The sequence below is a fragment of the Schistocerca serialis genome, chromosome 10 (assembly GCF_023864345.2).
Source record: "Schistocerca serialis cubense isolate TAMUIC-IGC-003099 chromosome 10, iqSchSeri2.2, whole genome shotgun sequence".
In the NCBI taxonomy this organism is placed as follows: Eukaryota; Metazoa; Arthropoda; class Insecta; order Orthoptera; family Acrididae; genus Schistocerca; species Schistocerca serialis.
In genome coordinates this window covers 36,842,458-36,858,361 of record NC_064647.1, presented here as the reverse complement: position 1 = coordinate 36,858,361, position 15,904 = coordinate 36,842,458, and the positions used below count along the sequence as shown (strand labels likewise).

The 15,904-nt window shown below is 40.0% G+C and overlaps 1 protein-coding gene across 5 annotated transcripts in view; it reads right to left on the bottom strand.

Moving 5' to 3' along the window:
• The window catches only part of LOC126425232 (spectrin beta chain), a 535,456-nt gene that overhangs the window by 67,165 nt on the left and 452,387 nt on the right, over positions 1-15,904 (bottom strand). For all 5 annotated transcript variants that reach the window (XM_050088190.1, XM_050088188.1, XM_050088189.1 and 2 more), the window contains exons 31-35: positions 12,095-12,274; positions 7,397-7,641; positions 3,593-3,816; positions 3,311-3,402; positions 1,502-1,606 (exon numbers count right to left, since the gene is read on the bottom strand). In XM_050088190.1, the coding sequence (XP_049944147.1) occupies positions 1,502-1,606; positions 3,311-3,402; positions 3,593-3,816; positions 7,397-7,641; positions 12,095-12,274 (846 nt within the window). The remainder of the gene's footprint in view (positions 1-1,501; positions 1,607-3,310; positions 3,403-3,592; positions 3,817-7,396; positions 7,642-12,094; positions 12,275-15,904) is intronic.

The window sequence follows — 15,904 nt, the reverse complement described above, 5'->3', positions numbered from 1 at the left end:
CCTCGCAAGCTGTTCCGTATCTCCTGCACATTAAAGTTGACGAGTCCCCTCAGTATTTATCAGTATAAGCATGTGAATGTGGAGTGGATGCGCTGCATAGGTATGTGTTAACATTTTATCTTTAAGGTTAATTTATTAATTTTATTTATCATATGATGACAGAAAAAATGCTAGACACCTATTTACAAGAAATATATATATTTCTATACACATACACATCCTCTCCAGCTTGTAACGAGTTTGTAGCTCTATGTCTATGCTCTAAATCCAGTCAGAAGCTGCTGGATACAAATTGTGGTCTTCCATTGTCTCTTTGAATACTCTGAGAGAACTATTAAATGTTATGTGATGTACTGTTTTCTGCTCGCATTCACATTCGGAAGGACAACTTCCAGCCCCCATTAGTGCAGCAATGCTCCACATCTGCCCTGGTCAGTTCTTATCTGATCGCTCCCAGAGAGTTTTGATCAATTTGTGATGCTTCTGAGAAGATTGCTCCTGCCATTAATCATTTCAGGCTTCTTACATGTTGAAGTAGTTGATCTGCACGCAGATTGCTGTGCACCACAATGGTCTTTTAGACCTCAGAAGGTGGTGTTATGATGATAAAATTCTACTGATGATGAAATTCTTGTTCATGCACTCAGCAGTGACAGTGTCTTATGTACATCCATGGAATATTACTAAGGACCAGTAGCACGTACGAGTTTGTGGGATGAATAAACTGTGTGCGTGTGAGAGAATGCATGTGCGCACGGGAAAAAAAGCCTCTGGTACTGTAGATAAGATGATAGGCAAAAGCAACAGAATCCATGAGAGTAAATGGAATGTAAAGATATAAAACAGGAAATATAATTCGGACGGAATCAGGAAATAAATACAAGAGGCTCACCCCAACATCAGTGTTCAATAGACTGCAAATCTGAGGTGTTAGCCCAATCTTATTTCTAAACTTTGCTGTATGCATGTCATCATCAAATCACCTACAACACAGGAACATGGTATTGGAAGGGAAAACAGTATCATCATCTTACGAGAAAAATAATAAAAATTATTTGGTGTAGCAGAAAGTATTACCAACAGTGACACACTATATTGTTAGCCACAATTCACCACATTCATGCTCTCAAATCCATCAATTACCATGCCCAATAATTTAAAAAATTAAGAAATGTAACTGTGTCAAGCAGATACATAAAATACTTAAGACAACGAGATTACATGCTACACCCACAACCGCAACTTGAAATAACAATGAATTAGTTCATGCACAACAGGCAATTACCCAAACAATTTCAAAAGTTTACCTTTAACTTCTTCTTGTGGGATATTATTGATGGCACTACAGTAGATTTCCAGACAAAATGCTGCAATCCTGCATTTTAGCTTTACCAGAGTTACTCAATGAGTGAGATTTCAAGATTTTCCTCCTCCTCTTTATCAACGGTAGAATTTGTTTCTTTAATGTAATTTTAACACCGCAGATGGCATCCGCACTTACCGTCGTAAGTCTTTCAAGCGCACTGAAGCGTTCTTCTTGGGCTGCTGCAGATTTTTCGAAGGCTTCATGCTTCTTTATTAGATTTTCAACCTCATCAATTGTATGCTGGAAAAGAAAAATGGTTCATAACTTGTATCTCCAAGGTATAAAGAGGGATGACTGTAGTTGGCGAGTTCACTTTGGCGAGTACATTTGCTAACATCAAAGGAATCTATTCTGTGCATTCACATAGTTTTCAGGAACTGGAAATATATCCAAAATTGCAGTAAAAAGACTTCAGCTAAAGTCAAGATTGTTATCTGGGTATCCTTGTGAGAATTTAGGGCCTACTACAGCTTAATCTAAATTTAAAAATGAATGCTTCTTTGAACTGCCTTATGAAAAGAAGAATCATGTATGAGTAAGCTGAACAAACCATTTCTACACGAATTTTACTTTTTAGCCTCACCACATAAAAGAAAACTTTAAAATCTGTGATTAACACTATTCACTGACTAAATTTTGGTTGCTTTCTGTTGGTTTTATTAACATATTAAAATCACAGCTGGAAAACACTAGACAAACTAAACCATGTGGCTGATTAATCAGATCAAATACTGTTAGTGAAATTCAGGTAAGCTCCCCCGCCCCCCCCCCCTCCACACACACACACACACACACACACACACACACACACACACACACACGGAGGGGGGGTGGGGGGTGGCAGAGAGGGAGAGGGGGGGGAGAGAGAGAGAGAGAGAGAGAGAGAGAGAGAGAGAGAGAGAGAGAGAGAGAGAGAGGCTGCAATGGCAGAATATCGGTGATGACAATAATGAAAGGGCATGGCTAAGGGGCCAATTTATTTTGGAATTAAAGTCATGGACAGAGAGCTGATCACACACACATCCAAGTCCTGCTGTAACTATCTAATATGTGACCCCATCTTAAATACATTGCCCAGTCTTTAATTTTACAGCTCAAATTTTTCCTCGCCTTTAACTAAGCGAACTCCGTCATAAAACTGTGTGTCTCATTTTTGTCACAGCAGTTTCATAGCACTACCTTTCAGGTACATCTTTGCATCCTCTACCATCTGATAAAGCTTGCACATCCAATAGTTCTCAAACCAGAAACTGTTTCCTATTCCCTACACCCCACAATATTGCTTCTGTCCTATGTATATTTACCATCTACAGGTCAACTATTTCAACATTTCTATGGCTCTCAAAAATAGGTAAAGTTCTGCTCCCTGGCCCTAGAGGGGCTAATCAGACCCATTGTTGGGATTCTTGACCTTGCACCTGCAATTATTCTGTTGTTGTTGTGGTCTTCAGTCCTGAGACTGGTTTGATGCAGCTCTCCATGCTACTCTATCCTGTGCAAGCTTTTTCATCTCCCAGTACCTACTGCAACCTACATCCTTCTGAATCTGCTTTGTGTATTCATCTCTTGGTCTCCCTCTACGATTTTTACCCTCCACGCTGCCCTCCAATACTAAATTGGTGATCCCTTGATGCCTCAGAACATGTCCTACCAACCGATCCCTTCTTCTGGTCAAGTTGTGCCACAAACTTCTCTTCTCCCCAATCCTATTCAATAATTCCTCATTAGTTATGTGATCTACCCATCTAATCTTCAGCATTCTTCTGTAGCACCACATTTCGAAAGCTTCTATTCTATTCTTGTCCAAACTATTTACCGTCCATGTTTCACTTCCATACATGGCTACACTCCATACGAATACTTTCAGAAATGACTTCCTGACACTTATTCTATGACCCAACATTATTCTATGACCCAAAAAATATTTTCTTGCAAAATACATACCCCCAATTCCTGACTCATGAGGTATGGTTCCTGTGCGATCAGCCAAGCTTCCGCCACGGCCGCATCTCTGGCAAACTGGTACACTTCCAAGACTGAAACACAGTTTTAAAATATGTTTAAATATATAAAAACAACTTCATACACACTGTTAACGTTTAACTTCCTTTTTACTGTTAATCTTTGACATAAGAAGTCCTTCCCTGATCTTTATCAACAGACTACCCAATGTTATCAGTAAACCCCGTTACACAGGCAAGAACAAAAAATGGGTGTTTTACTTACTGAGCTGCAAGTTAAGCCATCGTTCCTCCCATCTGTGGAGCAGAGACTTGTGCTGATTGGTCAGCGACAACAGCTTTTCTTTGATTTCCGCACTCGCATAGTGGTTACGTGCCAACAGCTCTTTGCCAAGAGATATGCACGAGGTAAAGTTGTCTTCCCTCGCATCTATTTCTGCTTTGAGGCTCTGGTGGTTGTTCATCAGGAGCTCCACACCACTCACATCCCTATAATGTCACAATACCAATAAAGAGAGACTACCACCTAACAATACACAAACAAGTCAATTAGGAGCATTGGGAGAACGAAAGAAGTAGTAACCAACAATACGCTTCATCCAGCAACAGTAATTTATTCATATGAAAGGCAATTCCCTTGCAGCTTCATTTTTTAATTTTATTTTCATGTTTATCTCATTTCCAAACATTCAATTTAATGACAGTGACATACCGTATTTGCTCGAGTTAATCTGACCTCTAATGTGATGAGACGTGGGAGTGGAACAATAATGATTTACCCTCTTTTTAAGTTGTACTTACAAACCAAAACAAATATGGCTCATCAAAGATGCACAAAATACAAAGCAGCCCCACCTCTTAGAGATTTGTGGGGAGTAGATTTATTTGTAGTGATTTGCATGGAATTTAATTTAGCCTATTGGACACTTAAAATTACTGTTACATTGCAAACACTGCTAACAGCAGTGAGAATTCGCAATATCTATCTAAATATTCTTACAGACTGTACCACAATTCACGTTTGAGTCGTATATGGGTCTTTTCAAAGTATTTTTAAGGTCTACATATCCAAGAGAATGATTTGTATCATCTCTGGCAGAGGTTAGACAGGGTACCCTATTAGATTTTTTTTTTTTTTTTTTATATTATAAGCAATCTGAAAGTATTTGTATGGAGTGTAGCCATGTATGGAAGCGAAACGTGGACGATAAATAGTTTGGACTAGAAGAGAATAGAAGCTTTCGAAATGTGGTGCTACAGAAGAATGCTGTAGATTAGATGTGTAGATCACATAACTAATGAGGAGGTATTGAATAGAATTGGGGAGAAGAGGAGTTTGTGGCACAACTTGACAAGAAGAAGGGACCGGTTGGCAGGACATGTTCTGAGGCATCATGGAATCACAAATTTAGCATTGGAGGGCAGCGTGGAGGGTAAAAGTCGTAGTGGGAGACCAAGAGATGAATACACTAAGCAGATTCAGAAGGATGTAGGTTGCAGTAAGTACTGGGAGATGAAGAAACTTGCACAGGATAGAGTAGCATGGAGAGCTGCATCAAACCAGTCTCAGGACTGAAGACCACAACAACAACAACAACATAATTCTTCTACACAGAATCATTTACAGCACAAGTGACCCCAACAAAGTGCAAACTGTAAGTATTGTCATCGCTGCAGAAAACCTTTTTGCTGCAGCATCTCCTACGTCTGTCAATGTTGTTCGACAAACAAGTTACGAAACATCTGCTTAGAACAAAGGTGCGAAGAGGCTTGCACAGGCTTACGGTAGACCAAATAGACCTCTGCTATGGAGAAACCCCCAATAATGTGCCACAGTAGGACAGAAAGATGTAAATAACTATCACATAAACAGGCACATAAGACACACACACACTACTATTCACTCGTAGTGACACAGGCTCATCAACTGACAGGATACCCTCACATATCTACAAAGAAAGTGACTTAGAAATGAAAAGAAAAACTACAAAACAGAAATTTTACTGAATTATTATATAAACATACATGTATTGTTTTAAATCAATACTCAGATGATCGTGAGTCATTGTAACACCATTGCTACTCTCTTCATACAGAGCATTGTCATCTGTACAATCGAGCACATAAGAAACAGCATTTTCTAAGAGCATGATGGACAGTTTTACTTGGGCTACATGTGTGTAAAGGACGATGTGCTGCACTTTACAATGGTTCCAAAGCTGAAAATGTAGTAGTGGATACAATAAACATAATTACACTCAAACAACAAAAATGTTTTAATTTAAAAAAAACTTTGGATGACTGTGGCCTCTGATAAAGATAAGATCAGTACTTATACATGTGAATAGTAGCCATTTGGGCTAAGAAGAAATCATTAGAGCCCAGACATTTAATATTAATTTCTTCAGCGACTCCATACCAATTTCGACTATTTATTTTTAGCTTATTTTTGTACTATTATGCAATTTAATATCGAGCCATTTACAAACGTATACTTACATTTGCTGGCTGTTGGGTCATTAAAATTCTGTGATGACAAATACTGCCACACTGGTCTGTTGTATACGTTGTGCACAAAGCATGGCAATTAACTTTGTACTTCTATTACTCACACAAAACTTTAATTATAAATACAACATACACACTCAGATGTGGTGTCTTTGTGTATGTGACCAGTCTGGCAAAATCTGCCTTCACAGAGTTGTGATGACCAAGTAGCTAATGAATTTATGTAGGTACTCGAAAATTACCTAAGATCAAAACTGTTCAACATTACAAAGCTAAATTAAAAGTCAACAGTTGCATTCAGGCACCTAACAGATCATAAATCTTAAATGTGTTCTCTCTTACCTAAAATGTAGGAATATAAATTCGTAGTGAACTTTTTAGATCTTACCAAGATCTAAGATTCAATTGATTGAGTAACTCTTCTTGAAATGCTCAAAGAATTTGGCTTATATAAGAAAACAAGAGCCATTATATACCAGACTCTTCCCGACACCACCTCTGAAGTGAAGTTTATGGGAGAAATTTCAGATGCTTTCGAAATCAGGTTCGAGGCAAGCAAGGAGATGGACTTTTACCTTTGCATTTCAACTGTGTACTTCAGAAAGTTAACAGATGGGGCGAAAATGAATGAGTGACAAGGTGCTGAAAATGGAGTCAGGTTTACATCTTAAAACAAGAATTTCACAGTTGACTCCCAGGCTGTTGCAGAAGATCTGGAAATCTTTTTCCAATTTGCTAGACATAGTGGCATGACAAATCAATGAAGTGAAGCCATAAGCACCAAAGACAAGAAACCAAATCCCCCCACAAGCAAATTGAGTTTATTCAAAAAAACCAGGTCACCAGAGTACTAGAGGAAGAAGAAGGAGAAATGGATGGACGAAGAAGTTTATTTCTAGGAGAATGGAGAAAGCCAAGCTCTCCTGAGAAAGAAATCTTTGAATCATTGATCAGAAAAACGTAAACAGCATATTAGCTACTGTAAGGGTATACAAGAAAAGTCAATCTCAATTAGTGCAAAGATGCGACATTATTGCACAGTAAGACCGGTTGCCCTATACGTCGAAGATTGCCTCGCTTTGGGAAGAGAAAGTGTGGTCAACAAATTAGAAGTAAGAGAATCTTTTTCTATAGGCATACTGCTCATACGAGTCTTTCACTGTTGAAGAATCTGATCTGCTGTTACTTTCCCAACAAGAAACCCATAAAGGTGTGGTTTATCAAAGTAGAGAAAGACTTGCAATAAGTGGGGATAACAGTGGAGAATGTCCATAAACGTATTCTGCTCAAGAACGAACACCAAGAGCACCTGGGCCTCCCAGATAAGCCAAAGTAGAAACTGGCAAAAATTTAGATCAAAGGTATGGAGCAGCATAGGAAACAAGTGTGAGAATACTGCACAAAAGTTAAGGAACCATGCAAGAAAAAGGAAAAGTGTAGTGGAAATAACATGTTCCAGAGAGGACCAATATTGGAAGAAGAAGAAGAAGAAGAAGAACAACAACAACAACAACAACAGGAGGTGGTCACCAAACAAGCAGTGTATCACAAAACGACTTGCCTTGGCTTCTCAGATGTGTTCATCTGACGCACGACGTCATCCATCCAGAGGATGAGCGTGCGCACCATGCAGAAGAAGCGGAACAGGTCGCCCGTGTCACCCAGCTTCTGGCGTCGGTCCTCGCAGTGGGCCTGCAGGGCGTTCCAAGCCCCCACCACCTCCGCCTCACGACCCGTTATCTCACGGGCACGCTCGCCAGCGTACGCCGTCTGCAACTTGGCTGAAGATGCCTGAATGGCCTCCACCTGTATGCAGTCAAAAGCATTTTTACATTAACTGAAAATTTGTGCAGAGATTCTTTTCAAAGTTTAATAATTGACTAGGTCTAAGGGCAATTGTGAAAAGCTGTTAAGTATTGTATGAAATAAATGGATATGTCCATTATTACTACCTGTTACAGTTAATGATAATCACAGTGTCTGTGTACAGCAGAAACATTAAACAATCTGAAATGCATTGAATACAATCAATTATGCAAGAGGTGTGATAACACAACACTTAAAAATGATCTTATATTACTTAAGGTAACAACCTTCGATTTCATATAATGTTCACTGAAAGACGTTTACAATACCACTTTTCTGTAGGAAATATGCACTATCCAACGCATTATAACATTGCTGTATATTAATGGTAATGTTAATTTCTTCCACATTTACAAATCCTTATGTAACACCATTGGACGTAATTTAATGACCAGCCAATCACAAAGTTTTGTGACATCATTTCATATTCAAGATTACAAAACTCTACAGTTTGAAAATTCATGTATGCTCATACATATTTCTGTTCAGTCAAATCAATCATTTCAAACTCATGTTAGACAGAAACTCAATCATGCAACACAATTTTTGTGCAACATATGAAGAATTACCAGACTGCAGTTTCTTGAAAACACTGCAAAATGTCATCATTATTTTTTTAAAGTGTCAATATGATTTCGAAGCCAGTTTTACAGATGAACTAATTTAACTTTGGAACTGAAAGTGGAATTGAAACCTTTGTAAATGAAGACAATCAAAATAGTTACCTACTAGAGCTGGAATTATCATCTCTTCAAAGTGACTGTTTAAAATTAGTATTTTACAAACTTTTGTTAACTGTAAAACTAAGATACATGAAGATTAACTGTTTCAAATATTTTTAATTATTAATGTTGAACTCACTGTCCCACTTAAGTCTCTGTAAATTTGAAATTTCTTGTTACAGTTGTATAAAAGCCTAATACTAATGATTCACAAGAACTTGCCTAGGCTAAATGGAAGTTTAAGTTGGACACTGTGAGTGGATAGTAGCTGCAGAGTTAAGAAACTTTTGTTTTGACAGAATTTGAAACAAAAATGTACCATTCTTCAACCAGTTTATGCATAATTTTGATGCTGTATTTAAAGTTGAGGAGAAACAAGATTACATGAGCTTAAAGCCGGTGTTTCATCCTGTAGCTTGAAATATGGCTTAGTTCTATTGCCAAACTATTGACCACAAGTCAGTTTTATCAGTTAAACATTTAACAGATGGTATATGTTCCTTTTGTCGTAAGACAGTACAAAATTCCTTATTTACTTTAAACAGTTGCACTGTTGCAATTATGTAAATGACTATACATAATAGGAAACATTTTCTAGTTTCATGTCACCCAAAAACTGTATGGCAGTGTTATTAATTTAGTCCCATTAGATCAAACTGAACACCAAAATAATGCACTGTAATTGCAGCATGCCAATATTATCATACTTTTCACATTTTTACACCATTAGCTATGAGGAGTTACCATTGTTTTCTCATTTTCCATTATACTCTTATAAACTGAGTTGTAATTTTATAGTATATATTTACCCCCATTTCTCTGTTTAGAGTCAGTTTTTGTAATAAGTTTTACTAACTTTCAACAATGACTGACTGAAACATCACTAACACTATCTTTGCTTTGGCTGCTTGTTCTTAACAGACATTAATGATTGTCTACTCTTTGATTTGTTTAAAATTAACTGATGATCAGCAGTAATTATGCTTTTAAATTTGATAAAGAAAACCAAGTACAGTATTTTGATGTTCAGCAATTCTGATGGGGCTATATTAATAACATCAGCGTACAGATATGACATAACACAAACAATATATCTACATTCACACCAACATGTCTAATCTGCAATCCATACATAAGAGCTTGACAGAGGGTTCACTGAATCACTTTAGATTCTTTTGCTGCCATTCTATTCTCTACTAGTGTGCGAGAAAAATGAACACTTAAATCTTTCCATGCAAGCTCGAATTGCTGTTATTTTTTATGATGATCATTTCAGTTTATGTAGGCAGCCATTAGCAAAAATTTTTGCATTCAGAGAAGAACGTTGGTGATGGAAATTTTGTGAAAATATCTCCCTGCAGAAAGGAAAAAAAAGTCATATCTATGGCACACTCTCCCCTATTTTGTGGTAATACAAAATGAGCTGCCTTTCTCTGAACTTTTTAGATTTCATTTGTCAGTCCTACCTGATACAAATCCCATACCATGTAGCATATTCCAGAAGAGCCATAGTGCAGGCAGTCTCTCTAGTAGACCTGTTGCATCCTCTAGGTGTTCACAGATATGTTGTCCAAAGCATTTTGCAATTGTCTTTGATCTTCTGATGACTTGACTACATGATAAACGACAGCATTATCTGCAAAGAAGGCTACTTACATTGCCTCCTAAATTATTTATATACATTAGGAAAACCAAAGGTCCTATAACACTTCTTGGGGAAGAGAGTTCATTTAACAATAATGTATTGGCTACAAACCATTCAAACGTAAAAAAATCATTAGCATTTGACTTGCTATTTATGGGAAATAAAGAAGAAATTACAATAATTCACAGTCAGTTTTGGCAAGTGTTGATGTGAAGCTGCAACAACGTAAACAAAATGGTGATTGTATTGTCATATCATGTCTGATATTTTGACACACATACTACAGACAGTTTTGGATAGAAGCATTAATAACATCAGGAAAGAATAGTTCAAGTTACAACTATTGTAGTCAATATAAATAAGAAACTGAGTAAGTAAAACCAAGTTCTACAGTTGTAATGGTAATCGTGACACACAGTTCAAATTGAAAAATTATTTACTGTAAACCTGTCTTCGCTAGGAGTGGAAAATACACATTAGCTATTCAATTCAACTGAATATACAGGGTGTCCGAAAAGTCTTTCCCTGATTACATAAATTGATAACTCAGGCTAGAAGTAAGATACAAATATGAAACTTGTGTTTAATTGTTTACAACTATCAAAAGTTTTTTTTCTGTTTTAGGTTCGTAGTATGTAAGTAGTGGATGAGGTGCAGTGCCCAAGAAGCCATGTTAACAAATCAGGAGAAGGCACAGTGTGTCCTGTGGTACCAGGAGACACGATCACCAACCACAGTGCAGACACACTTCCAGACAACATTTGGAAGGAATCCACCTGATGTCAAGAGCATTAAAGCCTGGTATGAGAGGTTCAAGAACACAGGATTGGTTGCTGACCTTCCGAGGTCTGATCGACGAAGAACCTCAGCAAACAGGGTGGAAGCTCTAAGGCAGTGTTTTCTGCGAAGTCCGAAGAAATCGGTGCGCAGGGTCTCATGTGAATTACAGATGCCAAAAAGCTCTCTCCGTGACATTTTACACAAACGTTTATTGTTTCGTGCATACAAAGTGCAAATCATTCAGGCCTTGTTGCCCAATGATAGTACACGTCGACATGACATTGCGGTCGAAATGCTATTACGTATTGAGGACAATGAAGGTTATCTCAGACGAATTGCCTTTTCCGACGAAGCGACCCTTTTTGTCAGTGGAGTAGTGAATCTCCATAATGTGGGCATTTGGGGTTCCCAGCCCCATGGCGAGGTCATGGAGTGCACCAGAGGCAGTCCAAAGCTGAATGTTTGGTGCGCGCTATTGCACGATCGAAATATCGGGCCACTCTTCTTCGCTGAGGCTACCATCACATCTGTAGTGTATCTGGACATGTTGCAACTGTATGCTGTTCCTCAGATGCTTCAGTATCACCCCGATGTCTTGTTTCAGCAAGATTGTGCATCGCCTCATTGGGGCTTGGACGTCCGTGCCTATCTCGATGTGACCTTTCCTGGGCGATGGATTGGTCATGATGGGCCAACGGTTTGGCCTCCACGCTCTCCTGACATAACCCCATTAGACTTCTTTTTATGGGGTTATGTCAAGGACGAGGTCTACCGAACACGTGTACCAGATCTTGAAACCCTGCGGCAACGGATAACCACAGTCGTTGAATCGATCCCTCCAGTGATGTTGGCTAATGTGTGGACGGAAATTTAATATCGCCTAGATGTGCTACGTGCTACCAAGGGTGCTCATGTGGAAGTTTACTGATGTGTGAAAAAAACTTTGATAATTTGTAAACAATTAGACACCAGTTTCATATTTGTATCTTACTTCTAGTCTGAGTTATCAATTTATGTAATCAGGGAAAGACTTTTCGGACACCCTGTATGTACTTATCAGTAGTAAATCTGAATGGTTATCACAAGACAAACATTTTTCATAAAACCAACACAGATATGACAACAAACACCGTTATAAAAATGCAAGTCAAAAAGCACACGAAGAAGTGATGTCACAGCAACCATTACCATTACTTTGCGAGTCAAAGAATTGAGAACAACTCTCGAGCCCCCGCGGTCCTCTTACCTGGCCACCGAGTGTCTGCAGGTCCTGTAAGAATGTATGGTGCTTGCGCTGCAGGGCAGAAACCTGACCGGCATCACGACCCAGCTCCTCCGACATCGAGTTTTGCTTCTCCAGAATGCGGCTCAGCACATCCTTGCAGTCGTGGAAGAACTTGTGCAGTTCTCTCGACGCTTCCAGCATCTAGTTGCAGAGTAAATGACATGTTTAGTAAGTCTTCACAATCTACTCGCTCTAGGAATTCTAGAAAAGATAAAAGTTATTTGGATGTGAATACCTCTCAGTGCCGTTTTTTCGCAATCGAGACCGAACTTGCTGGTACCGTTCTGAGATTTGTGACATTAAAGAGTACAAATATTATTTTGTCAAAGGGATATTGACTAGGGACAAGTTGCCTCGTGCAGTGAGCTGAAGTGGAATACGATCTGACACACTCACGGACAGGTGCGTGTGTACGGCCAACGGCCGAGTGAGTTTACGCTGTGGTGCTGTGACTTGACTGAGCTGCAATTTTTGCAATTTTAACTGGAGTTAGAAATGTTGGTGGTATAGTGCCAGTTAAAACTAACTTTTTGAGATAAAAATGCTAATTTCATGCAGAGAGGCTCTGGTGAGGAAAGAGGAGTGGGTTGGGAGAATATTTCCTGTTGTTGTTGTTGTGGTCTTAAGTCCTGAGACTGGTTTGATCCAGCTCTCCATGCCACTCTATCCTGTGCAAGCTGCTTCATCTCCCAGTACCTACTGCAGCCTACATCCTTCTGAATCTGCTTAGTGTATTTATCTCTTGGTCTCCCTCTACAATTTTTACCCTCCACGCTGCCCTCCAATACCTAATTGGTGATCCCTCGATGTCTTAGAACATGTCCTACCAACCGATCCCTTCTTCTAGTCAAGTTGTGCCACAGGCTTCTCTTCTCCCCAATTCTATTCAATACCTCCTCATTTCCTGTTACACTGGCAATAATACAGCAGGATCCATTTATCTGGCACCAATATGCACAAGAATTTTACTAAGATCATAGAGTATTCTAGAGAAGGAAAGTTGCTAATACTATATAAAATTTGTACCTAATAAATGAAAAACATTTCTTCTTAGTATTGAGAATCATTTCTGCATGGCTCTGCAAAGTATTTTTTTTTTCTTAACTGGTGTCAGTGAAAAGTGATGCAGCACAGTGTGACAATACAGTGTCATGTTGCATAGTTAACATTGCTACTGTTTTGTTCATTTAATTTTAGAAAACAGTAAAATTGCTTTTTCAGGCTGTTCCCACTTAAATAGGCACGCACAAACACTTAGAAGTGGTGGCAAGAAATGTTTGAACACAAACGAAATACATTAAAGGTAGAAATTGTACACTTAATATTATTCATTATGTGATGCATATTTTGGTTAAAGGAATTTATAGTGACACCACTGATGCTCAAGATGGCAATGACAACTTTTAACTGGAAGAGATTTATGTATATCAGGTGGCTCTAAAATGAAAGTGCATTTGGTACTGTAATGACACCTTTTGTGTTTTCTTTTTCTGCAACGGAAATTGTTACCACATTTTAGCATTTGTTTGGAGTTCATAATGGATCCAACAACAAAACAGCACTCCAGCTTTCGTGAGAAACATGATGTCAATGTGACTCTTCAAATATTCATTGTCAGAAATCTGGCAGTGCCTTTGGGAGTAAACATCAATAACTGACTTAAGAGCGCAACTAGTAATTTTTGTCGATACATAAAATTCTACCATGTCACCAGTATCTAATTGTGGTGACAAGACTTATTGCAACAATTATATCTGTCACTGCAGACACTAATTACCATTTTTATATATTTTTTTATGAAGGCTTGTAAATTTTAATGTACTTTTATTATTATTATCATCATCGTCATCATCGTCATCATCGTCATCATCGTCATCATCGTCATCATCGTCATCATCGACATCATCGTCATCATCGTCATCATAATATCAAATTTTTGTTGTTTTAGGAATGTACACTCCTGGAAATTGAAATAAGAACACCGTGAATTCTTTGTCCCAGGAAGGGGAAACTTTATTGACACATTCCTGGGGTCAGATACATCACATGATCACACTGACAGAACCACAGGCACATAGACACAGGCAACAGAGCATGCACAATGTCGGCACTAGTACAGTGTATATCCACCTTTCGCAGCAATGCAGGCTGCTATTCTCCCATGGAGACGATCGTAGAGATGCTGGATGTAGTCCTGTGGAACGGCTTGCCATGCCATTTCCACCTGGTGCCTCAGTTGGACCAGCTTTCGTGCTGGACGTGCAGACCGCGTGAGACGACGCTTCATCCAGTCCCAAACATGCTCAATGGGGGACAGATCCGGAGATCTTGCTGGCCAGGGTAGTTGACTTACACCTTCTAGAGCACGTTGGGTGGCACGGGATACATGCGGACGTGCATTGTCCTGTTGGAACAGCAAGTTCCCTTGCCGGTCTAGGAATGGTAGAACGATGGGTTCGATGACGGTTTGGATGTACCGTGCACTATTCAGTGTCCCCTCGACGATCACCAGTGGTGTGCGGCCAGTGTAGGAGATCGCTCCCCACACCATGATGCCGGGTGTTGGCCCTGTGTGCCTCGGTCGTATGCAGTCCTGATTGTGGCGCTCACCTGCACGGCACCAAACACGCATACGACCATCATTGGCACCAAGGCAGAAGCGACTCTTATCGCTGAAGACGACACGTCTCCATTCGTCCCTCCATTCATGCCTGTCGCGACACCACTGGAGGCGGGCTGCACGATGTTGGGGCGTGAGCGGAAGACGGCCTAACGGTGTGCGGGACCGTAGCCCAGCTTCATGGAGACGGTTGCGAATGGTCCTCGCCGATACCCCAGGAGCAACAGTGTCCCTAATTTGCTGGGAAGTGGCGGTGCGGTCCCCTACGGCACTGCGTAGGATCCTACGGTCTTGGCGTGCATCCGTGCGTCGCTGCGGTCCGGTCCCAGGTCGACGGGCACGTGCACCTTCCGCCGACCACTGGCGACAACATCGATGTACTGTGGAGACCTCACGCCCCACGTGTTGAGCAATTCGGCGGTACGTCCACCCGGCCTCCCGCATGCCCACTATATGCCCTCGCTCAAAGTCCATCAACTGCACATACGGATCACGTCCACGCTGTCGCGGCATGCTACCAGTGTTAAAGACTGCGATGGAGCTCCGTATGCCACGGCAAACTGGCTGACACTGACAGCGGCGGTGCACAAATGCTGCGCAGCTAGCGCCATTCGACGGCCAACACCGCGGTTCCTGGTGTGTCCGCTGTGCCGTGCGTGTGATCATTGCTTGTACAGCCCTCTCGCAGTGTCCGGAGCAAGTATGGTGGGTCTGACACACCGGTGTCAATGTGTTCTTTTTTCCATTTCCAGGAGTGTATATGGCATATCTTTTATGGAAACTAAATTATCTTTGTTTCCACAATAGCGAGCATAAAATGATTGTTGTGATAGGCTGTAGTTTGTAATCCCAGACAGCCTCACAGTCATGTAACTGGATAGTTACAATGGGATCAGTGCCAAACACAAATGAATGTATTCCACACTGAAGGAAGCCACTCAACGAGCTTCTCTCACAGATCAGCGTGTATCTTTATCAATATGCATGATAGGAGTACAACTGCACCTTCACTCTACTTAGCTTGGATTTAACTACTACTGCTTATAACTAGCATCTATTCTAACAAGACCACATTTCTTTTTAAAATGCATTTGCTGGTTACTTCCTGTTCCATGCTGAAAGCACTATGTTCTGCACAACAAAAAGACATA